The 25541-nt window shown below is 36.7% G+C and overlaps 1 protein-coding gene across 7 annotated transcripts in view; it reads right to left on the bottom strand.

Moving 5' to 3' along the window:
- The window catches only part of ADAM32 (ADAM metallopeptidase domain 32), a 252915-nt gene that overhangs the window by 197523 nt on the left and 29851 nt on the right, over positions 1 to 25541 (bottom strand). For all 7 annotated transcript variants that reach the window (XR_014063396.1, XR_014063397.1, XM_081524007.1 and 4 more), the window contains exons 7-10: positions 17068 to 17136; positions 6619 to 6690; positions 6247 to 6413; positions 136 to 217 (exon numbers count right to left, since the gene is read on the bottom strand). Coding sequence is in view for 5 of the 7 variants with exons in the window: in XM_081524007.1 (XP_081380133.1) it covers positions 136 to 217; positions 6247 to 6413; positions 6619 to 6690; positions 17068 to 17136 (390 nt within the window). In the remaining 2 variants the exon portion in view is untranslated. The remainder of the gene's footprint in view (positions 1 to 135; positions 218 to 6246; positions 6414 to 6618; positions 6691 to 17067; positions 17137 to 25541) is intronic.

The raw sequence follows: 25541 nt of genomic DNA on the forward strand, positions 1-25541 counted from the left end.
AAAATTTTAACAGTGATGGAATATAAATACAATATCTAAATGTAAGTATAAATGTAAAATGTATAAAATATATGCTGTAACGCTAGGAAAATTTTTAATGTATTTGTTTTCAAATAAGATTAAGTAATTACATACCAAAGCAATTCCTGCAGAATAACCGGTAATACACATCTTTCCAGGAAATGCTGCTCCCACATAATTTGGATAATCTCTAAAGCTAAATAAATAAGTAAGTATTAAATGATAATCAATTTTGACAAACAATTCATATATGATATTCCTGCTAAGAATTTTCCTGTAGTTCATAAAATTCTAGTCTGAAGCAAACTGAAGTAAAATCTTTCTCTATGTCTTTGTTTCACATTTGTAAAATAGTGTTAATTAAATGAGGTTAAGCACTTTGGGTTTCTAAAACATATCCAATGAATCCAAATTTCTGATGAATTTACTGTTCTTGTGGCATTTGGTTAAGGTTACCAAAGCCTTTACAGGCTTCCCTGGTGACTAGGACAGTAAAGACTCTGCCTGCAATGCAGGAGACCAGGGTTTGACCCCTTGGTCAGGATGATTCCCTGAAGAAGGAAATAGCAACCCACTCCAGTATTCTTGTCTGGGAAATCCCCTGGGCAGAGGAGCCTGGTGGGCTACAGTCCATGGGGTCACAAAGAGTTGGACACGACTTAGCAACTGGGGATGCACACATGTACCAAAGGCTTTGATCAAACATTTCAAATCAAAAGCATTTTGCTCAATAACAATGAAAAATAGTGTTAGTGTATGGACTAAAAGTTTTCACTCAAATGTAGGTAAGCTCACCATTTTCTTACTGTAATGACTATATTGTTCTACAACTTAAATTAATTTTTTTCTGCTTTGAAAAAGACTCCATATAGCCTGCCATATAATAATAGCACTATTCTCAGAGATTTATATAAATTATTCTATTTAATTCTCAAATCCACCCAGTGAAATAGATATTATTTGTCCCCACTGAACAAATCAAATATCAGATGGGAAGTACAAATAACTTGCTCAGGGCAGCAGAGTTACTAAGTACTGCTGAAGGATATGAATTTAAGACAGTTTGAATCTAGGGTCATACTTTCAATTACTAAGATAGAGATGCTCCAAACATATTCTGCCATCTTTAGAGCCCCAGCCAAAACAAACATTCCAGGATGTATGCAGAAAAGCTTGATACTCAATTATCAATTTGAAATGTCCCCTCAGTCTCAACTGCACTTCACTTCACAACTGCACTGTCCCTCTACTGCTCCCTTATTCTGATATTGTACATCCTTACCCTCCAGCACTTGTATCCAAGTATTTGCCTTTAACACCCAAGTTTAGCTTTACATTTCAATATCGAATTATTGCTTAAATTCTTTCTTCATTCAAGACAGTTCTCCCAACAGATAAGACTTTCCCCTAAACTCTACCCATAATCCTGATGAGCTGGATACAATAATAACTATTTTTACTTAATCCTGCTTACCCAATCTTCACATCAAATCAGTTGTCAAGATTTAATGTTTTACTTCTTCAATGTATCTTGTTGCCCTCTCCTCCTACAGAGGTTTAGCTACAGTTTTAACTATGAATTCCATACGATTTGAAAAGAATTATTACTCACTCCTCTAAGTACACTGCTTCAATAACCTGTAATGCTGTCCACCTTCCTTTGAGTTTAGTTCAGCTCAGTTCAGTTCAGTCGCTCAGTCGTGTCCGACTCTTTGCGACCTCATGAATCGCAGTTCAGTCGCTCAGTCGTGTCCGACTCTTTGCGACCTCATGAATCGCAGCATGCCAGGCCTCCCTGTCCATCACCAACTCTCGGAGTTTACCCAAACCCATGTCCATCGAGTTAGTGATGCCATCCAACCATCTCATCCTCTGTCATCCCCTTCTCCTCCTGCCCCCAATCCTTCCTAGCATCAGGGTCTTTTCCAATGAGTCAACTCTTCACATGAGGTGGCCAAAGTATTGGAGTTTCAGCTTCAACATCAGTCCTTCCAATGAACACCCAAGACTGATCTCCTTTAGGATGGACTGGTTGGATCTCCTTGCAGTCCAAGGGACTCTCAAGAGTCTTCTCCAACACCATAGTTCAAAAGCATCAATTGTTCGGCGCTCAGCTTTCTTCACCGTCCAACTCTCACATCCATACATGACCACTGGAAAAACCATAGCCTTGACTAGATGGACCTTTGTTGGCAAAGTAATGTCTCTGCTTTTAAATATGCTATCAAGGTTGGCCATAACCTTCCTTCCAAGGAGAAAGCGTCTTTTAATTTCATGGCTGCAATCACCATCAGCGGTGATTTTGGAGCCCAAGAAAATGAAGTCTGACACTGTTTCCACTGTTTCCCCATCTATTTCCCATGAAGTGATGGGACCAGGTGCCATGATCTTAGTTTTCTGAACGTTGAGCTTTAAGCCAACTTTTTCACTCTCCTCTTTCACTTTCATCAAGAGGCTCTTTAGTTCTTCTTCACTTTCTGCCATAAGGGTGGTGCCATCTGCATATCTGAGGTTATTGATATTTCTCCCAGCAATCTTGATTCCAGTCTGTGTTTCTTCCAGCACAGCGTTTCTCATGATGTACTCTGCATATGAGTTAAATAAGCAGGGTGACAATATACAGCCTTGATGTACTCCTTTTCCTATTTGGAACCAGTCTGTTGTCCCATGTCCAGTTCTAACTGTTGCTTCCTGACCTGCATACAGGTTTCTCAAGAGACAGGTATAAATGAACATTTTCTTCAGTTGCTAAGGTATGTTTTAGTTAACTGTTTTGTGTCCCATGGCCTGTAACCCATGAGGATCCTCTGTCGATGGGATATCCCAGACAAGAATACTGGAGTGGGTTGCTATTTCCTTCTCCAGGGGATCTTCCCAGGGATGGATGGAACCCATGTCCAGGGATGGAACCCATGTCCCTGCATTGGCAGGCAGATTCTTTACCACTGAGCCAGCAGGGAAGCCCTATAAAAGAATATACTGAACATAATAAAGCTCGTATAAGACAAACCCGCAGCACCTAACATACCTAGGAATGAAAAACTGGCAGCATTTCCTCTAAGACTAGGAACATGTCAAGGATGCCCACTCTCACCACTATATTCAACATAGTATTGGGAGTCCTAACCATAGCATTCAAACTGGAAAAAGAAGTAAAAGGAATCCAAACTTGAAAGGATGAAGTAAAACTGTCACTGTTTGCAGATGACATGATACTATGTATAGGAAGTTCTACAGATGCCACAAAAAACTGTTAGAATTCATCAATGAATTTTGTAAAGTTTCAGGATACAAAATTAATATAATTAGTTGTGCTTCTACACACTAATAAATTTTACCAGAAAGAGAAGTGAAGAAGACAATCTTGGGCTTCTCTGGTGACTCAGTGGTAAATAATCTGACTGCCAGTGCAGTAGGCACAGGCTCAATTCCAGTCCAGGAATCCCACATGCCATGGAGCAACTAAGCCCATGTGCCACAACTATTAAGCCTGTGCTCTAGAGCCCAGGAACTGCAATACTGAAGCTAGTGTTCCCCAGAGGCCATGCTCCACAACAAGAGAAGACACTACAATGCAAAGCCTGTGCACCGCAACTAGAGAGGAGCCCCTGCTCGCCACAACTAGAGAAACTCACACACAGCAATGAAGACCCAGCACAGCCAAAAATAAACAAATAAAATTATTTTTAAAAAGAACAACCATTTTAAAAAACTGCTTAAACTTCTTTATAAAAATACAATCTTATTTACAATCACATCAAAAAAATTAAAAGACTCAGGAATAAATCTAACTAATATATAAAAGACCTATACTCAGAAAACTAGTAAAACACTGATGAAAGGAACTAAAGGGAACACAGAGGGAAAGACATATGTGTTCATGTATTAGGAGAATTATTATGTTAAAATCTCATACAATCTATAGATTCAATGTAATCCTTTATCAAAATATCAACAGCATTTTTCACCAAATTTGAACAGAGAATACTATAATTTTAATGGATTCCCAAAAGACCTCATATAGGCTAGGCAATTCTAAGGAAAAGAACAAAGCTTGAAATATTTCATTCTTTGATATGAAACTATACTACAAAGCTGTATTAATTAAAACAGTGCTGTACTGGCACAAAAAACAGACACATAGATCCATGGAAAAGAATAGACAGCCCAGAAATAAATACAAGTTTATTTGGTTGATAATCTATGATAAAGGAAGTATGAACACGCAAGGGGGAAAAGATAGCCTCTTCAATAAATGGTGGTGGGAAAACTGTACAGCCACATTCTTGAAACTGGACCATTCTCCATAGCATATTCAAAACAACCTCAAAGGGGATTAAGGAATTAAATTTAAGTCCTAAAACCTTAAAATCCAAGAAGAAAAGATAGGAAGTATAATCTTTGATATCAGCCTTGGCAGTATTTTTTATATCTGTCTTCCCAGGCAAGGGAAATAAAAGCAAAAAATAAACAAACGGGACTACATGAAACCAAACTGCTTTGCACAGTGAAGGAAGATATCAACTAAATGAAAAAGCAACCTAATGAGTGGGAGAAGATATTTGCAAATGATATATCTGATAATAGATTAATATCCAAAATATATAAAGAACTCATACAACTCAACACTAAAAAAATCAAATAAGGCATGCATGCTCAGTCATGTCTGACTCTTTGAGACCCCATGGACTGTAGCTCGCTAGGCTCCTCTGTCCATGGAATTTCCCAAGCAAGAATACTGGAGTGGGTTGCCATTTCCTACTCCAGGGGATTGTCACAACCCAGGGATCAAACCCATGTCTCCTGTGTCTGATTTAAAAATGAACAGAAGACCTGAAAAGACATTTTTCCAAAGACATATAGATTGCCAAGAAATACATGAAAAGATGCTCAATATCATTAATCACCAAGGAAGTGCAAATCAAAAGCACAATGAGATATCACTTCACACTTGTGAGAATGACTAGTATCAAAAAGTCTACAAATAACACATTGATATGTAGATTTACTTTTATCTCTAAACATTTCAAGAGGTTGTTTGTGGGACTTGACAAATGTTTGCCAAAAGTAATAATTAAATTCATGGCAAAATTGGCTATTTAACTGGAAGAAAATAAAATTTTACTTATCTTTTGTTGTACAAATATTAGACTAAAATGCATCAAAAACTCATTTATAAAACATAATAATATTTATTCTTTAACAAAAATCTGCAGACTAAAATTTAGGGCTGCAGGAGACCTTCATCAAATAGAAAATCCAGAAGTAAAAATAAGATTAACAAACTTGGCCCTAAAAACATTAAAGATTTTATGGAGCGAAAAAAAAATTTAAATATCTATAGAAAAATTACAGACACAGAAAAACTATTTTTGATATACATAAACCATGGATTGATATCTAAACATGCAATAAACCCTCACAAATTACAATGAAGTAGTTAAATAACATGAAAAGGCAATTTCAGAAGGACAGATCCAAATGATTAACAAACATGAAAAGATGCTCAAATCTACTAGTTTTTGGAGAAAGGAAATTAAAAAACATTTCAATTTTATATCCATCAGACTGGCAAAAAAATGAAAAGAAAAATAACCCATCATTGGCAGACGTGTGAAAAAGATTAATCTTACATATGCAAAAAGAAATATCACCATGCCAAATTCAAAATACGTATGTAGATTTATTGAAAGACATGATGATCATAATTGCTAGTAAATTTTATATGGATACAACGATAAAGTATATACTTATAATTGATTGTTAGAAAACTAACATTTAAAATAATGTAGAAAATTCATTAGGATAAAATATTTTAACCTACTCTACCAAGCCTTTGATCAAAACTCATTGTAATAATATAAACTTCCTAAGACAAATCCCTTCTTTTTACGTAGTGATTAAGATTATGGACTCTGGAGTTACTAAGTGTAGGTCCAAAACCTAGACATACTACTAGAACCAAAATCCTGAGTTGGTTTAGCCTCTTGAAATGTCAATCTCCTCATCATCTAATCTCTTCATCTCCTAAATGTTGATAAGCATAGAAATAAATTTTAGTAATCTTCTTTTATTGTCTGACAACCAGAAAGAGAGCATGAGGGCTGAATGAGTGCATAAAAAATAACCAAAGTGTGAACAGTCAAAAATGAACAATTCCCTAAATTAAGCTACAACAATATCACAAATCTTTGATTTCTAAGAAAACTGGAACATTATTCTTACATGAATAGATATGCAATATCATGAGGCCTCAGGGTAAGATAGGACTTTTTCCATTCTAAAAATCTATGCAATAATTCATCTGCCTCACCAACTGTAGAGATCTTATTTTTATCAGACCACAATTCCAAAGATGACAGCACAATAGAAATTTTAAATTGGGCAAACATCTAAAAAGAAAGATAAATATATGAAAAATTAATTTTTATATATTTAATTATATTTATAATTAAATTAATTCAATGTTTGATAAATTCACACTCAAATTTATATGGACAACTTAATTCTTCAGAAGCACCACATCAAGTTAATGTGAATTACAATTTCAAAATTAGTGTGAATTTTCCTAACTAGTATGAAAAGGAAAATACTTACTGAATTTACAAGGCCAATAATTTCGATGACTTTATTTGTTACTACCATGCTATCAGAGCCCAGGTAATCAAACTGAAAAATAAAATTAATTTAAAATTTAAATATAATTTCTTATATAATATGTTTGAGATTTACTCTCCATCTACTCTCTCAGGTTGAAGCTCCTTTGGGGTTAGAACACTTCACAATAAGACAGCAATGAAAAATGAATATAAATTGAATCACTCACATACTGTACTATATAAAATTGTATAGCCACTCTGGGTGATAGTTTGGCAACTTCTTTCAAAGCAAGTAATGGACCTAGCAATTGCACTCATGGGCATTTATCCTAAAGAAATAAAAACTGATGCTCACAAAAACCCATGCATGTGTAGAAACAACTCATACGTCCTTCAGTGGTCAACGGGTTAAACAAACTGGTACATTCATAACATGCTACTCAGTAAAAATGCTACTTGGTTAAAAAAAAAAAAAAAAGAAGTTACTGAACTGTTGATATATGGAACAGCTTGGGTAAACCTAAAAATAATTTTGCTAAGTATAAACAAATCTCAAAGGATACGTGCTCCATGATAACGTTTATGCAGTATTCCTGAAATCACAGAGGGAGAAGCTGATTAGTGATTACCAGAGGTCAGAAGTAGGGACGCGGGGAGAGATGGGAATGGCTCCAGAGGGGTAACGTAAGAGATCCTTCTGATGGCAGTGCTCTTGCACGTCTCCATCACAAGCGGTGGTAGTTATCAAAGGCTACATATGTGAAACTACCACACAAAATCACACACACATACCCACACACACAAATGAATGTATATAGTATAACTGCTGAAGTCTGAATAAGCTCTGAAGGATGCACACTATCCCTTGGATATTCCACAGGACCCTCAAGATAAACATATTCAAAACTACACTGACGATCCTCCCTCAAAAATATGCTCCCACTCAGATTTCCACTTCTTCATTATCTATTCTTCTATTATCATTTATGACCTCCCACATTTATTATACTACATGTTCTATGACAGCAAAACTTTTTCTGTTTTGTTCGCTACTCTTTTCCCAATAAATAAAATAGTAACTGGAGATGTAGGTGACGCTTAATAAAGTTATCCAAAAAATGAATAAATCAAATCAATTTACAAGTACTTCTAACTGACCCTCAGTAACTTTTAAAACTGGCCTTTCCCATCTATTGATTTATAAAAGTTTATCTTGATTACTGGAATAGTCTCTTAAATGCTTTATCTTTCTTCAATCTTTTCACCAGCATTCCTGCCCCTACACTATTACAAATATGATTCTAAAATGAAAATATCAACATGTCATTACTCTGATTAAAATCGTTCATTCTATTACCTTTAGGATAAAATCCAAGTATCATGTCAGTTCTTCATTTTTTTCCCTTTCCCCTCTTCAGCCTTGTGTATTAATCATCCTAAACTTCTTTCAGTTATCTGAACAGAACAGTCTTACGTGCCCTTGCAAAGAAAGGTTTCACAATAGGTCTTCCTTGGCCCTACCCTCCTCCCACTGCCAAACTAACCAAATCAGAATACAACCTCCAACAATCTCCTTTATCAGGTTGTTTGTTTTTTCAGGTTTTTCACTTTTACAGGTTAGTGAAAAGTGAAAGTGTTAGTCGCTCAGTCGTGTCCGACTCTTTGTGACCCCAGGGATGGTAGCCTACCAGGCTTCTCTGTCCAAGGGATTCTCCAGGCAAGAATCCTGGAGTGGGTAGCCATTCTTCTCCAGAGTATCTTTCGAGCCCAGGGATCTAGCCCAGGTCTCCTGCCTCTCTTGCACTGCAGGCAGATTCTTTACCATCTGAGCCACCAGGTTCTCTTGCTCCAATTGATTCCCCTGCCCTAATCATCCAAGGGCAAGGTAGAAATACCTTTAAACAACCTCGATTCTCCAGAACCTGCTGCAATTTTCCAAACTACGGATTCTAAACCTGTTTACCTTGCCTTGGTATTTCTTCCTATAGGAACCATAATAAAGGTTCCTGCCATGTTTTACTATGGCTCCTTCTGTCTCCTGACCTACTCTTGGTGATTCCCTACGTGGCATGATGTGGTACACCCTTTCCTCCTGGAAACTGTGAAACAGAGTGTCTTTCCAATAGCAATCATCTCCCAATCTGTTGGAATCAGAATGCCTAAATAATACTAAAACCTACATTTTAAAACACCTACTTACATGCTCTTATAGTATCCCAGGTTACAGTTGTGTCTCTATGCCTTTCTCCAATAATGCACAGGTTTTTTTTTATTTTTAAAATTATGAAAGTATGATAACACATTTACAGAAGATATGAAAAATACAGAACAAGGTTACATATAGTTCCACTATATATTACAATTATTTTTTAAGTCGGTAAATTAAGATTTTTAGTTGGAGTTTCAATATCAGATTCTCAAAAATTAATGGAATGAATATACGGAGAAGTAGAAGGATATAGTAAATCTGAAGAGCACTATGAGCCAATTCAATATAATTTAGATTTATACAATTTTCACACAACAGTAGGATAAAAATTCTATTCAAGTTCCCATAGATGATAAACTAGGAGACACTGGAATATATCCAGGGACATAAATGAAGTGGAAGTCACTCAGTCGTGTCCGACTCTTTGTGACCGCACGGACTATACAGTCATGGAATTCTCCAGGCCAGAATACTGGAGTGGGTAGCCTTTCCCTTCTCCAGGGTCCAGGGACATAAAACAAGGTATAAAAATTTCATGGTATAAAGGTACTGAAATCATACAGAGTCTGTTCTCTTATCACTGTGGAATTATATTAGAAATAAATATCAAAAGATATTTGAAAATAACCCACATATTTTCAAGTGCAATGTGGCATTTACCAACAGAGTTCTTTGACTTAGCCACTGAAACCCTCAATAAAGTTAGAAGACTGAAAAAAACACAGGGTGACTGCAGAGAAGAAAGCATTTCAGTGAGAAATTAATACCCAAGATACTTTTAAAATTTCCATGTATGTAGTAATTAAAAGTCCACTTTTCAATGATGGATATATCTAAGAAGCCCTAAAGAAAGAAAATCAGAAAATATCTGTAATAGAACAAAAATGAAGAGAATTCACCAGAACTTGTTGCATGCAGCTGAAGTTTCTCAGTGCAATTAAATATAATGTGGAGTCTTGAATAATGTGTGAAAACAAATAATGGACACTAGCATGAAATTTTGTGAAATGTGAACAAAATCTGTACTTCAGTTAATAATACTGTTCAGTTCAGTTCAGTAAGTAGCTCAGTCATGTCCGACTCTTTGCAACCCCATGAATAACACCACGCCAGGCTTCCCTGTCCATCACCAACTCCCAGAGTCTACCCAAACTCATGTCCATCGAGTCAGTAATGTCATTCAGCCATCTCATCCTCTGTTGTCCCCTTCTCCTCCTACCCCAATCCTTCCCAGCATCAGGGTCTTTTTCAATGAGTCAACTCTTCACATGAGGTGGCCAAAGTATTGGAGTTTCAGCTTCAACATCAGTCCTTCCAATGAACACCCAGGACTGATCCCCTTTAGGATGGACTAGTTGGTTCTTCTTGAAGTCCAAGGGAATCTAAAGAGTATTCTCCAACACCACAGTTCAAAAGCATCAACTCTTCGGGCTCAGCTTTCTTCACAGGACCTCTCACATCCATACATGACTACTGGAAAAACCACAGCCTTGACTAGATGGACCTTTGTTGACAAAGTAATGTCTCTGCTTTTTAATATGCTATCTAGGTTGGTCATAAGTTTCCTTCCAAGGAGTAAGCGTCTTTTAATTTCATGGCTGCAGTCACCATCTGCAGTGATTTTGGAGCCCAGAAAAATAAAGTCAGCTACTGTTTCCACTGTTTTCCCATCTATTTCCCATGAAGTGATGGGACCAGAAGCCATGATCTTAGTTTTCTGAATGTTGAGCTTTAAGCCAACTTTTTCACTCTCCTCTTTCACTTTCATCAAGAGGCTTTTTAGTTCCTCTTCACTTTCTGCCATAAGGGTGGTGTCATTTGCATATGTGAGGTTATTGATATTTCTCCCGGCAATCTTGATTCCAGCCTGTGCTTCTTCCAGCCCAGCATTTCTCATGATGTACTCTATATATAAGTTAAATATGCAGGGTGACAATATACAGCCTTGACGTACTCCTTTTCCTATTTGGAACCAGTCTGTTGTTCCATGTCCAGTTCTAACTGTTGCTTCTTGACCTGCAAACAGGTTTCTCAAGAGGCAGGTCAGGTAGTCTGGTATTCCCATCTCTTTCAGAATTTTCCACAGTTTGTTATGATCCACACAGTCAAAGGCTTTGGCATAGTCAATAAAGCAGAAATAGATGTTTTTCTGGAACTCTCTCGCTTTTTCAATGATCCAGCGGATGTTGGCAGTTTGATCTCTGTTTTCTCTGCCTTTTCTAAAACCAGCTTGAACATCTGGAAGTTCACGGTTCACATATTGCTGAAGCCTGGCTTGGAGAATTTTGAGCATTACCTTATTAGCCTGTGAGATGAGTGAAATTGTGCAGTAGTTTGAGCATTCTTTGGCATTGCCTTTCTTAGAGATTGGAATGAAAACTGACCTTTTCCAGTCCTGTGGCCACTGCTGAGTTTTCCAAATTTGCTGGCATATTGAGTGCGGCACTTTCACAGCATCATCTTTCAGGATTTGAAATAGCTCAATTGGAATTCCATCACCTCCACTAGCTTTGTTCGTAGTGATGGTTTCTAAGGCCCACTTGATTTCACATTCCGGGATGTCTGGCTCTAGGTGAGTGATCACACCATCGTGATTATCTGGGTTGTGAAGATCTTTTTTATGCAGTTCTTCCGGGTATTCTTGCCACCTCTTCTTAATATCTTCTGCTTCTGTTAGGTACATACCATTTCTGTCCTTTATTGAGCCCATCTTTGCAATGAAATGTTCCCTTGGTATCTCTAATTTTCTTGAACACATCTCTAGTCTTTCCCATTCTGTTGTTTTCCTCTATTTCTTTGCATTGATAGCTGAGGAAGGCTTTCTTATCTCTCCTTGCTATTCTTTGGAACTCTGCATTCAAATGGAAATATCTTTCCTTTTCTCCTTTGCTTTTCACTTCTCTTCTTTTCACAGCTCTTTGTAAGGCCTCCTCAGACAGCCATTTTGCTTTTTTTCATTTCTTTTTCTTGGGGATGGTCTTGATCCCTGTGTCCTGTACAATGTCACGAACCTCTGTCCACAGATCATCAGGCACTCTGTCTAACAGATCTAGTCCCTTAAATCTATTTCTCACTTTCATGGTATAATCCTAAGGGATTTGATTTAGGTCATACCTGAATGGTCTAGAGGTTTTCCCTACTTTCTTCAATTTAAGTCTGAATTTGGCAATAACGAGTTCATGATCTGAGCCACAGTCCGCTCCCGGTCTTGTTTTTGCTGACTGTATAGAGCTTCTCCATCTTTGGCTACAAAGAATATAATCAATCTGATTTTGGTGTTGACCATCTGTTGATGTCCATGTGTAGAGTCTTCTCTTGTGTTGTTGGAAGAGGGTGTTTGCTATGACCAGTGCGTTCTCTTGGCAAAACTCTATTAGCCTTTGCCCTGCTTCATTTTGTACTGCAAGGCCAAATTTGCCTGTTACTCCAGGTGTTTCTTCACTTCCTACTTTTGCATTCCAGTCCCCTATAATGAAAAGGACATCTTTTTTGGGTGTTAGTTCTAAAAGGTCTTGTAGGTCTTCATAGAACCGTTCAACTTCAGCTTCTTCAGCATTACTGGTTGGGGCATAGGCTTGGATTACCATGATATTGAATGGTTTGCCTTGGAAACAAACAGAGATCATTCTGTCGTTTTTGAGATTATATCCAAGTACTGCATTTCGGACTCTTTTGTTGACCATGATGGCTACTCCATTTCTTCTAAAGGTTTCCTGACCACAGCAGTAGATATAATGGTCACCTGAGTTAAATTCACCCATTCCAGTCCATCTTAGTTCGTTGATTTCTAGAATGTTGACGTTCACTCTTGCCATCTCCTGTTTGACCACTTCCAATTTGCTTTGATTCATGGACTTAACATTCCAGGTTCCTATGCAATATTGCTCTTTATAGTATCGGACCTTGTTTCTACCACCAGTCTCATCCACAACTGGGTATATTTTTTGCTCTGGCTCCATCTCTTCATTCTTTCTGGAGTTATTTCTCCACTGACCTCCAGTAGCAATACTGGATAATACTGTATCACATGTTAATTTCCTAGATTTTTTTTTTAAACAACATAATATCTCTTTAAATTCTCAGAATTGGATTAGATGTTTCAAGCCTGATTCAATTTTTTTTTAAAAATCACTAAGATAATAAATTTTCTAGAATTTTAGCAGTAATACTAGATGCCAAAACACATTGAACTATATCAAAGTTTTGAGTGAACATAAATTAGAAATCTAACATTTTATTCATACTGAGTCAAACAAATGGAATCAAAATGTCATAAATATTTTGGATAGGCAAAAATTCATAAATTTTCTAAAATACATATTATACATACTATTTATACATATACACACACACACACACACAAAAGGCTTGGGAAAGAACAACATCAAAAAAGAGACAGAGTAATCAGAACACACAAACTAAATGAAATGACAAGACCGAATACGAAATAGAAAAAGTGAAACAAATGATAAAAGTAAAGGGTCATCATATAATCCAGTTGTTTTTAGATATGGCTGCTCATTAGAAACACATTAGGAGCTTTGGAAAACAAAAGCAGTACCTTGGCAATTGTATTTTTTTTTTTAATTCCAAGATAATTCTGATATACATTTGATTTTTAAAAAGTGATTACAGGTTTTCTATTAAATGCTAGCTTTAGTGATATAGGATTCTATTATTTTCTGTTGACCAATCATGATACAATCATATTAAAACGAATAATTATTATATAATCACAATAGTAAAATATGTTTATCAGTTTTCACAATGAATAGCAACCAAAAAATAAAAGGTAATTGTAATTTCAAGTCATAATCGAAACATGATGAACCTAACAATAAAAAATAATCATGTACTAATTGGGGGGTTAAGTAGAGTGATGTGGTAAGCGGAAGTGCATACATGCACATGTTTTCATCCACCCAGCGAGTCTATGTCATTTGGTTCACATTTATATTTAAGGTAAATTATCAGCATGTATGATCCTATTACTGTTTTCTTAATTATTTTGGGTTTATTTTATGCAGGTCTTCTCCTTTTCTTATGTTTCCTGCCTAGAGAAGTTCCTTTAACATTTGTTGTAATGCTGGTTTGATGGTGTGGAATTCTCTTAAATTTTACTAGCCTGGAAAGCTTTTGATTTCTCCATCAAATCTGAACAAGAGTCTTGCTGGGTAGAGTATTCTTGGTTATAGGTTTTTTCCTTTTATTACTTCAAATATATTGTGCCATTCCTTCTGGCTTGTAGAGAAAGCCAGATTTCTGTTGAGAGATCAGCTGATAACTTTATGGGAGTTCCCTTGTATGTTATTTGTCCTTTTTCCCTTGTTGCTTTTAATATTTTATCTTTAACTTTGGCCATTTTGATTACTATGTGTCTCCGTGTGTTCCTCCTTGGGTTTATCTTGCCTGGGACTCTTTGTGCTTACTGGACTTGGTTGACTACATCCTTTCCATGTTAGGGAAATTTTCAGCTATTATTCTTCAAATATTTTCTCAGGTCCTTTCTCTTTTCTCCTTCCAGAACCCCTGTAATGTGACTGCTCATGGGTTTAATGTTGTCCCAGGCATCTCATAGGCTGTCTTCATTTTTTTCATTATTTTTTCTCTATTCTTTTCTGCAGCAGTAATTTCCACCATTCTGTTCTCCAGGTCACTTATCCATTCCTCTGCCTCAGTTATTCTGCTATTGATTGTTCATCTCTAGTGTACTGTTGCTGCTAAGTCGCTTCAGTCATGTCCGACTCTGTGCAACCCCACAGACAGCAGCCCCCCAGGCTCCGCCATCCCTGGGATTCTCCAGGCAAGAATACTGGAGTGGGTTGCCGTTTCCTTCTCCAGTGCAGGAAAGGGAAAAGTGAAAGCGAAGTTGCTCAGTCATCCGACTCTTAGCGACCCCATGGACTGTAGCTTACCAGGCTTCTCTGTCCATGGGATTTTCCAGGCAAGAGTACTGGAGTGTTATCTCTGTTCATTTGTTGTTTAGTTCCTATAGGTCTTTGGTAAACACTTTTTTGCATCTTCATTCTTTTCCAAGAGCCTGGATCATCTTCACCATCACCATTCTGAATTCTTTTTCTGGAAGGTTGCCTATCTCCACTTCATCTAGCTGTTTTTCTGGAGTTTTTTCTTGTCCCTTCATCTGAGACATAACATTCTGCTGTTTCATTGTGAGTAACTTCTGTAACGTGGCTTCTTTCTAGCCATTGTAGGCATGTGGCTCTTCTTGCTTCTTCTGTCTGCCTTCTGGTAGATGAGGCTAAGAGGCTTGTGTAAGCTTCCTCATGGGAGGGACTGGCAGTGAGAGAAGCTGGGTCTTGTTCTGGTGGGCAGGGCCATGCTCATTAAAACTTTAATCCAATTATTTGCTAATGGGTGGAGCTGTGCTCCCTGTTAATTGTCTGGCTTGCGGCAACCCAGCCCTGGGGTCTATGAACTCTGTGTGGGGTTAATGGCAACCTCAAAAAGGACTTATGCCAAGAGGCATTTTCCAAGACTGCTGCTGCCAGTGCCCTCATCCCTGCAGCAAGCCACTGCTGACCCACACCTCCACAAGAGACCCTCCAACGCTAGCAGTTAGGTCTGGTTCAGTCTCCTGTGGGGTCACGGCTCCTTTCCCTTGGGTCTTGGTATATGGAAGATTTTGTTTGTGCCTTCCAAGAGTGGAGTCTCTGTTTCCCTCAGTCCTGTAGAAATCCTATAATCAAGTCCTGCTGCCTTCAAAGTCAGGTTCTGTGGGGATTTCCAGTCCCTGTGCCAGATCTCCTGGCTGGGAAGCCTGATGTGAGGCTCAGAATCATCACAACAGTGAAGAAGGAGAACTTCTTTGGTATTACTGTTCTCCAGGTTGTGGGTGGCCTAGCTGGTAGGTACAGGATTTTATTCTATCATGTTTGCACCCCTCCTACTGTCTCATTGTGGCTTCTTGTCTTTGGACACGTGGTTCCAGTGTCACCCTGTCAATGGCTGTTCACCAGCCAGTTACGATTGGTGCTCTTGCAGGAAGAGATGCGTGCATGTTCTTTTACTCCGCCATCTTGAACTGGAAACTTTGCGGTGTTTTTATTGTACCATAGACTACCTCAATCTGGCACTGAATTCACTAGGCTACAATTATGGATTTAAAATTTGTGAAGAGACTGAAGATATCACTATTCTTCTTTACATGCCCAATATCTGGTAACATAGAGGTCATATTTGGCTCCATATTTGTCTTATTAAAGGATATATAAATATTTGTAAAAACATAGAAAAGAGATGCTTAATCACTATTTTATGACTGGCAAACCTGGCAATTTGGACAAGAAGCTTTTAAAACAACATTAACCCTGAAACAAAATAATTTTCATAAACCAAAATATTCCCTGGAAATTTAGTCATCTTTACCAGAAATATCTCAACTCTCTCCTAATGTTCCTTTTGCTCTCTTCCCTAATACTCATTTAATAAGTATTTTAATATCCTTCCCTAAATCTCTCCTGTCTCAAATGCTCAACTTGCTTCCTGACAAGCTCTACAATCCTACAAATAGAATTGGAAATCAGTATGATTCACATTCTCTGTGGTATTCCACAGATGTGATAATCAAATATTTCAGAAAAAAATCTAGAAAATATGTTTTATCCCTGTTTTCTGAAATCTTTGAGGTATGGGAGAAATAAAACCACATTTTACTGAAAACAAACTGAGTTATCACCTCAAGAGTCTGAAGTTCAGAGGTCCTCAAATTGTTTATGGGAATAAGTAATCTAGAGGAGCATTTAGACTAGACTCAACCAGGTGCATGAATAAAACCATTAAAAAATCTTGATACTTTAATGCAAGCAGTTATCATAAACGGTTATACCATCATTATTTCTGTGCCAATAAATATCTTATTAGCCAAACATTTTCTAGACTACATGCTGCTCTTCAAGTACCCTAAGACAAGAATTAAAGCTTAAAGAATTTCACTTAAAAATATCACCATTAAAAATTTTGCAGATTGAGAGAGACTCTAAAGCTGTAAACTATCAGAAAAATAATAATAAAACCATTTTGTTACACAGGTTTGTACATAAAGATTTCAAATAAAAGATTTCTAATAGAACTAGTGCAATTTTGAATATTTGGTTCTTCACTGTTCTCTGGGAGTAACATGGAAGTAAGAAGACTGGAATATTTAAGTTCCTTTCTAGCTAGGGATAATCATACATTCATATCAAATATTCAAGTGCAAAGAAAAAGTAAAACACGTACCAAAGCTTTGTCTACCACGATATGCATTTCTAGATAAAGAGGAATTAAATCTGAAACAGTTGATTCTGGCTAGAAAAAAAGAACAAGAGCATTTAAAGACTTGAAAACTTTCACAACTTGTTTATTCTAAACTTTTTAAATAGTAACACCTTTATTTAATCATAGTTGAAATATATACATATACATACACTTAAATTATAAGACTTGATGTTTTGATATACTTATGCAATGTGAAATAACCACCACAATCATGCTAATTAACATATCCACTCTCATACAGTTACCATTTTCTTTTTTCTTGTGTGTGTGGTAAGAGCACATAAGATCAACCCTCCTAGAAAATTTAAATTTTACAATACAATATTGCTAACTACAGTTATGCTACTGTTTATTAAATTTCCAGAACTTATTCATTTGCATAGATCAAACTTTATACCCTTTGACCAACATTTCCCTGTTTCTGTTGGTCTGCAGCCTCTGACAAATACCACTGTACTGTGTCTATGGGTTTGACTATTGTAGATTCCACATAAAAGTGAGATGTAGTATTTGTCTTTATGTTTCTGGCTTATCTTACTAACATAATTTCCTAGGTTCAGTTCAGTCGCTCAGTAATGTCTGACTCTTTGCTACCCCATGGGTTGCAGCATGCCAGGGTTCCCTGTCCATCACCAACTCCCAGAGCTTGCTCAAACTCATGTCCATTGCGTTGGTGATGCCATCCAACTATCTCATCTTCTGTTGTCCCCTTCTCCTGCCTTCAATCTTTTCCAGCATCAGAGTCTATTCCAATGAGTCTGCTCTTTGCATCAGGTGGCCAAAATATTGGAGTTTCAGCTTCAGCATCAGTCCTTCCAATGAATGTTCAGGATTGATTGTCTTTTAGGATTGACTGGTTTGATCTCCTTGCTGTCCAAGGGACTCTCAAGAGTCTTATCCAACACCACAGTTCAAACCAGTAATTCTTCAGCACTCAGTTTTCTTTATGGTCCAACTCTAACAACCAAACAAGACTACTAGAAAAACCATAGCTTTGACTAGATGGACTTTGTCGGCAAAGTAATGTCTCTAGAAGGAACAAGATAAAATTTCAAAAGAACTAAGTGAAGTAGAAATAGACAACCTACCCAAGAAAGAGGGCAGAGGAATGACTATAACATGACCAAAGAACTGAGGAGGACAATAGATGCACAGAGCAAGAAGTTAGAAGTTCTTAACAAAGAGGTAAAAAAAAAAAAAATAAAGGATGACCAGAGATGAAGAATATAATAACTGAAATGAAATTATATTAAAGGGAATTAAATTAAAATTTAATATAATTATGTTAAATTATATTATAGTAGATTAAATGATACAGAGGAATTGATCAGTGAGCTGGAAGAGAGTAGGGGAACTCACTGGTGATGACCAGAAAGAAAAAAAGAAATGAGGATGGTTTAAAAGATCTCTGGGGCAATACCAAGAACACTAATATTCACATTATAGGGGCCCCAGAAGATCACAGAGAGAAAAAGCCTGACAAAATATTTGAAAAAATAATAGCTGAAAACTTCTGAAAGCCGAAGAATGAAACAGTAAAGCACAGAGACTATCATACAGGATTAACCCAAAAAGGAACAAACCAAGACATACTGTAATCAAAATGAAAAAAATGAACATAAAGAGAAAACAGTAAAAGCAGCAAGAGGAAAAAAAGCAACTAATATAAGAGCGCTCCCATAACGCTATCAGCTGATTTTTCAGCAGAAACTCTTCAGGCCAGGAAAAAAATGGCACCATATATTTAATTTGATAAAAAGGAAAAAGCTAAAACCAAGAGTATGCTACCAACCAACACTTTCATTCAGATTTTATGGTGAAATCAAAGGATTTACAGACAAGTAAAAAAAGAAAAGAGATCAGCACAATTAAACCAGCTTTACAACAAATGGTAAAGGAACTTTTCTAGACAAAAAAAAAAATAAAAGGCTACAACTAGAAATAAGAAAATTACAAAACAAAACAACCTCATCGGCAAAGGCAAACATACAGTAAAAGTAGGAACTCATCCACACACAAAGTAACTGGGAAGTTTAAAAGACAAAAGTAAAATCATCTGCATCAACAAAGAGCAGTTAACAGATACACAAAACAATCAAATGCAAAAATGTGATATTGAAAACAGTAATTGTGAGAAGAGAGTACAAATGCAAGTTTATTTAAATGCATTTAAAATTAAGGTATCAGCAACATGAAATAATCACATATATACACAAACCTCATGTTACCTCCAATACTTTGGCCAACTGATGTGAAGAACTGACTCATTGGAAAAGACCTTGATGCTGGGAAAGATTGAAGGCAGGCGGAGTAGGGGACAACAGAGGATGAGATGCTTGGATGGCATCACTGACGTGATGGACATGAGTTTGAGCAAGCTCTGGGAGTTGGTGATGGACAGGGAAGCCTGGCGTGCTGCAGTCCATGGGGTCACAAAGAGTCGGACATGACTGAGCAACTGAACTGAACTGACCCACAGACAAAAATCTATAATAGATATACATACAAAAAAGAAAACAAATTCTAAACATACAACTAAAAATACTCAACAGTCATCAAAACACAAGAGGAGAGTACAAAAGAGGAAAAATGAAAAAAGATTTACAAAACAAATCCAAAAACAATTAACAAAATGGCAACAGGAACATTAATATTAATAATTATCTTAAATGCAAGGAAATTAAGTCTTATAACCAAAAGACATACAGCAATTAAATAGATACAAACACAAGACTTGTATAAGCGCTGTTTAAAGAGTCTTGCTTCAGATCTAGAGACACACACAAACTGAAAGTGAGGGGATTGAAAAATGTATTCCACAAATGGAAATCAAAAGAAAGCTTGACTAGCAATACTTATATCAGATGAAATATACCTAGTTAGAAAGAGATGTAGAATAAAAACTGTTACAGGGGACCAAAAAAGGACACCACATAATAATCAAGGGATCAAGACAGTAAGAAGATACAAAATTATAAATATCTATGCACCTAACACAGGATCATCTCAATATAGAAGACCAATATTAACAGATATAAAAGGAGAAATCAACTGTAACACAAGAGTAGTAGAACTTCAACACCCTACTTACATCCATAGACAGATCATCCAGACAGAAAATCAATCAGGAAACACAAGCCTTAAATAACACAACAGACCCGATGAGCCTAACTGATATATAAAGCATTCTCTCTGAGAGAGCAGAATGCATGTTCTTTTCAAGCGCATATAGGACACTCCACAGGGTAGCGCACGTGGTACGCCACAAAACAAGCCTCAGTACATCAAAGCAACACACATCTTTTATGACCACAATTCAATGAGACTAGAAATCAACTACAAGAAAAACCCTACAAAAACAAAGACACATAGAAAGTAAATAGTATGCTACTAAACAACCAATGGATCACTGAAGAGATCAAAGAGAAAATCAAAATGTATGTAGCCACCACCACGGCTGCTAAGCTGCTTCAGTCGTGTCCGACTCTGTGCGACCCCATGGACGGCAGCACCCCCAGGCTCCCTCGTCCCTGGGCTTCTCCAGGCAAGAACACTGGAGTGGGTTGCCATTTCCTTCTCCAGTGCATGAAAGTGAAAAGTGAAAGTGAAGTCGCTCATTTGTATCCGACTCTTTGCGACCCCATGGACTGCAGCCCACCAGGCTTCTCCATCCATGGGATTTTCCAGGCAAGAGTACTGGAGTGGGTTGCCATTGCCTTTTCCAGAAGAGATCAAAGAGAAAATCAAAATGTTTGTAGAGACAAATGAAAACACAAAGATACAAAAAGAGACAAATGAAAATGAAAACACAAGGATCCAAAACCTGTGAAATGCAGCAGAAATATTTCTAAGAAGCCAGTTTATAGCAATGCAAGCTTACCTCGGGAAACAAGAAAAATCTCAAATAAACAACAGAACATTACACCTAAAGCAACTAGAAAAAGACGACCATATAAAATCCAAAGTTAGTGTAAGGGAAGAATTCATAAAGATCAGAGCAAAATAAATGAAACAGAAAATGAAACTAAAAGCTGACTCTTTGAAAAGATAAACAAAATTGATAAATCTTTAGCCAGACTCATCAAGAAAAAAGGGAGAGTGTCCAAATGAATAAAGTCAGAAATTTAAAAAGAGAAGTTACAATTGACACCAGAGAAATACAAAGGATCATAAGAGACTACTAAGAGCAATTATACATCAATAAAATAGAAAGCCTAAAAAAAATAGATAAATTATTAGAAAGACACAATCTTCCAAGACTAAACCAGGAAGAAACAGAAAATATAAATCGAATAGTCATAAGTATCAAAGTTAAATCAGCAATTTTAAAACTCCAAACAAAAGCATCAATGTTCATCAGTGATATTGGCCTGTAATTTTCTTTAACTGTGTCTCTGCTTGGTTTTAGTATCAGGGTGATGGCAGCCTCGTAGGATGGGTTTGGAAGTGTTCCTTCCTTTGCAATTTTTTTGGAATAGTTTCAGAAGGATAGGTGTTAACTCTTCACTAAATGTTTGGTAGAATTATCCTGTGAAGTCAGCTGACCCTAGACTTCTGGTTTTGGCCACACAATGCAGCAGATGGTACCTTAGTTCCCTGACCAGAGGTTGGACCTGCACCCCCTGCACGGAAAGCAGGGAGTCTGAACCCCTAGACCACCACAGAGCCCCAACGCAGAGATCCCCAACACAACTCCAGCAAACCACAGCCAGTGATGCACCCCCCGCACGGAAAGCAGGGAGTCTGAACCCCTAGACCACCATGGAGCCCCGACGCAGAGATCCCCAACACAACTCCAGCAAACCACAGCCAGTGATGCACCCCCCGCACGGAAAGCAGGGAGTCTGAACCCCTAGACCACCACGGAGCCCTGATGCAAAGATCCCCAACACAACACCAGCAAACCACAGCCAGTGATATATTAGAAGAATCATACATCATGGTCAAGTGAGATTTACTCCAGGGAGACTGGTGAGTTTTCAATATCTGCAAATCAACCAGTGTGATATACGCCATTACAAACTGAAGATAAAAACTTATGATCATCTCAATAGATGTAGAAAAGGGTTTTGATAAAATTCAACATTGATTTATGATGTAAAGAAAACTCTCCAGAAAGTGAGCATAGAGAATCTTTTCTACCTCAACCTAATAAAGACCATATATGACAAATTTGGCTCAGAAGGTAAAGCATCTGCCTATAATGCAGGAGACCCGGGTTCAATCCCTGAGTCGGGAAGATCTCCTGGATAAGGAAATGGCAAACCACTCCAGTATCCTTGCCTGGAAAATCCCATGGACAGAGGAGCCTGGTAGGCTATAGCCCATGGGGTTGCAAAGAGTCAGACACGACTGAGCAATTTCACTATGACAAATCCACAGTTAACATATATTCAGTGGTGAAAAGCTGGACACACTCCCTGTATGATTAGGAACAAGAGAAAGATGTCCACTCATACCACTTATATTCAACATGATTTTGGAAGTCTTGGTCACAGCAATCAGAGAATAAAAAGAAATAAAAGAAACCTAACTTTGAAAAGAAGAAGTAAAACTGTCACTGTCTCCAGATGACATGTTACTATTCATAGAAAATCCTGAAAACATTACCAGAAAACTATTAGAGCTCATGAATGTATTTGGTAAAATTACAAGATACAAAATTAATACACCGAAATCTGTTGCATTTTATATACTAACAACAAAAGATTAGGAAAGAAATTAAGGCAACAGTCCCATTTACTACCGCATGAAAAAGAATAAAATACCTAAGAATAAACCTACCTGAGAAGTCAAAAGACCTGTATTCCCAAAACTTTAAGATGCTAATGAAATAAATTGAAGACAGAACAAACAGATGGAAGGATATACCATGTTCTTACATTGGGAGAATCAATACTGTCAAAATGAACATATTGCCTGAGGCAATCTACAGATTCAGTGCAATCCCTATGAAATCACCAAAGGCATTTTACGCAGAATTACAACAAAAAATTTTTAATTCATATGGAAACACAAAACACCCTGAGTAGACAAAACAATCTTGAGAAAGAAAAACAGAGCTGGAGAAAATCACACTCTGTCCTCAGATTATACTACAAAGTCACATAATCAAAACTGTATGATACTGGCACAAAAAACAGACACATAGATTAAAGGAACAGAATAGAAAACTCAGACATAAACCCATGCACTTATGGTCAATTAATCTAGGACAATGGAAGCAAGAATATAAGACAGAGAAAAGACAGTCTCTTCAATAAGCAGTGCCAGGAAAACTGGACAGCTGCATGTAAAACAATGAAATTAGAACATTCTCTAACAACACATACAAAAATAAACTTACAATGGATTAAAGACCTAAATGTAAGACTGGGTACTGTAACACTCCTAGAGCAAAAGACAGGCATGACACTCTTTGACACAGATCAAAGTAGTATCTTTTTGGAGCCATTTATTAGAGTAATGGAAATAAAAACAAAAATAAACAATTGGGACCTAATCAAACTTCTAAGCTTACAAACTTTTGCACAGCAAAGGAAACAATAAACAAAACAAAAAGACAACCTATGAAATGGGAAAAATATTTGTAAACAATGAAACCAACAAGGGATTAATTTCTAAAATGTACAAATAGCTCATAGAGAGCAATATTAACAAAAACAACTCAATCAAAAAATGGGAAGAAGACCTAAATAGACCTTTCTCCAAAGAAGACATAAAGATCACCAATAGGCACATGAAAAGATGATCAACATCCTAATTGAAATGCAAATCAAAACTGAAAAGAGATACCACCTCACACTGGTCAGAATGGCTATCATTAAAATGTCTACAAATAACAAATTCTGGAGAGGGTATGGAGAAAAGAGAACCTTCTTACACTGTTTCTGGGAATGTAAACTGATACAGCCACTATGGAGAACAAACAGTATGGAGATTCCTTTAAAAGTAAAAACAGAATTACCATATGATCCAGCAAATACCACTCCTCAGCATATATCCACAAAAGATAAAAACTCTAATTCAAAAACATACACGCACCCCAGTGTTCACAGCAGCACTATTTACAACAGCCAAGACGTGGAAGCACCTAAATACCCATAAACAGATGAATGGATAAAGAAGATGTATTGTATGTATAAAAGGAATATTAGTCAGCTAAAAAAAGGAACAAAATAGTGTCATTTGCAACAACATGGATGGATGTAGGGATTATCACGTTAAGTGAAGTAAGTCAGAGAAAGACAAATATCACATGATATCACTTATATGTGGATCTAAACAAGTGATATAAATGAACTTATTTACAAAACAGAAATTTATTCACAGACATAGAAAACAAACTTATGGTTAACACAGGGGACTGAAGGGGTAAGATAAATTAAGAGTTTGGGATCAATATATACTCATTACTATACATAAAATAAAGAGGGACATATATTCAATTCTTATAATAACCTATAATGGAAAAGAATCTGAAAAAGAAAATATACATACATATATATAACTCAATCACTTTGCTGTACCCTTGAATCTATTTCAACATTGTAAACCAACTATACTCCAATAAAAATTTTAAAAATTGAAAAAACTACCATTATCCAGCAATTCCATTTCTGGGTCTTTATCCCAAGGAAACAAAAATCACCATCCTGAAGAGATTATCTGCACCCCTATGTTCAGTGAAGTATTATTTAGAACAGCCAATACGTGGAAATAATCTGAATGTCCATCGATTGATGAATGGATAAAGAAATTTGGTGCGTGCACACATACACACACACACACACACACACAGAGGAATGTTACTGGTCATTAAAAAGAAGGAAACCTTGCCATTGCACCAACATGGTTGGACCTTGAGAGAATTTTGCTAAAGGAAATGTCAGTCAAAGAAAGACAAATACCATATGATCTCACTTATATGTGGAATCTTAGGGAAGAAAACAAATACCAAATACCAGACTCATAGGTACAGAAAAAAGGTTGGTGGTTGCCAGAGGTGGGTACTGTGAAGTGGGATAAATGGGTAAAGGTGATCAAAAAGTACAAACTTCCATAATAAGATAAATAGGTTCTGGAAATAGAACATACATCATAGTGATTATAATTAACAATACTTCAATGTATATTTGAAAGTTTCTAAGAGAATTAATCTTAAAAGTTCTCACCACAAGAAAAAAGATTGTACACTATGTGTTGTGATGGATGTTAACTACTTATTGTGGTGATCATTTCACAATATATTTATCAAATTATTATGCTGTACACCTTATACCAATACAATGTCAATTATATCTCAATAAAATTGGAAGAAAATTTTTAAGTAAAAATAGCTTTTAAAATAGAGTAATATATTCTAGATATTTAAAAAGCACAACCAAAGACAGAATGTCCCACTATACAAAAATACAGCGAAAAAGGATCTGACA

The sequence above is a fragment of the Giraffa tippelskirchi genome, chromosome 8 (assembly GCF_054371585.1).
Source record: "Giraffa tippelskirchi isolate mGirTip1 chromosome 8, T2T-mGirTip1v1.2.pri, whole genome shotgun sequence".
NCBI lineage: Eukaryota > Metazoa > Chordata > Mammalia > Artiodactyla > Giraffidae > Giraffa > Giraffa tippelskirchi.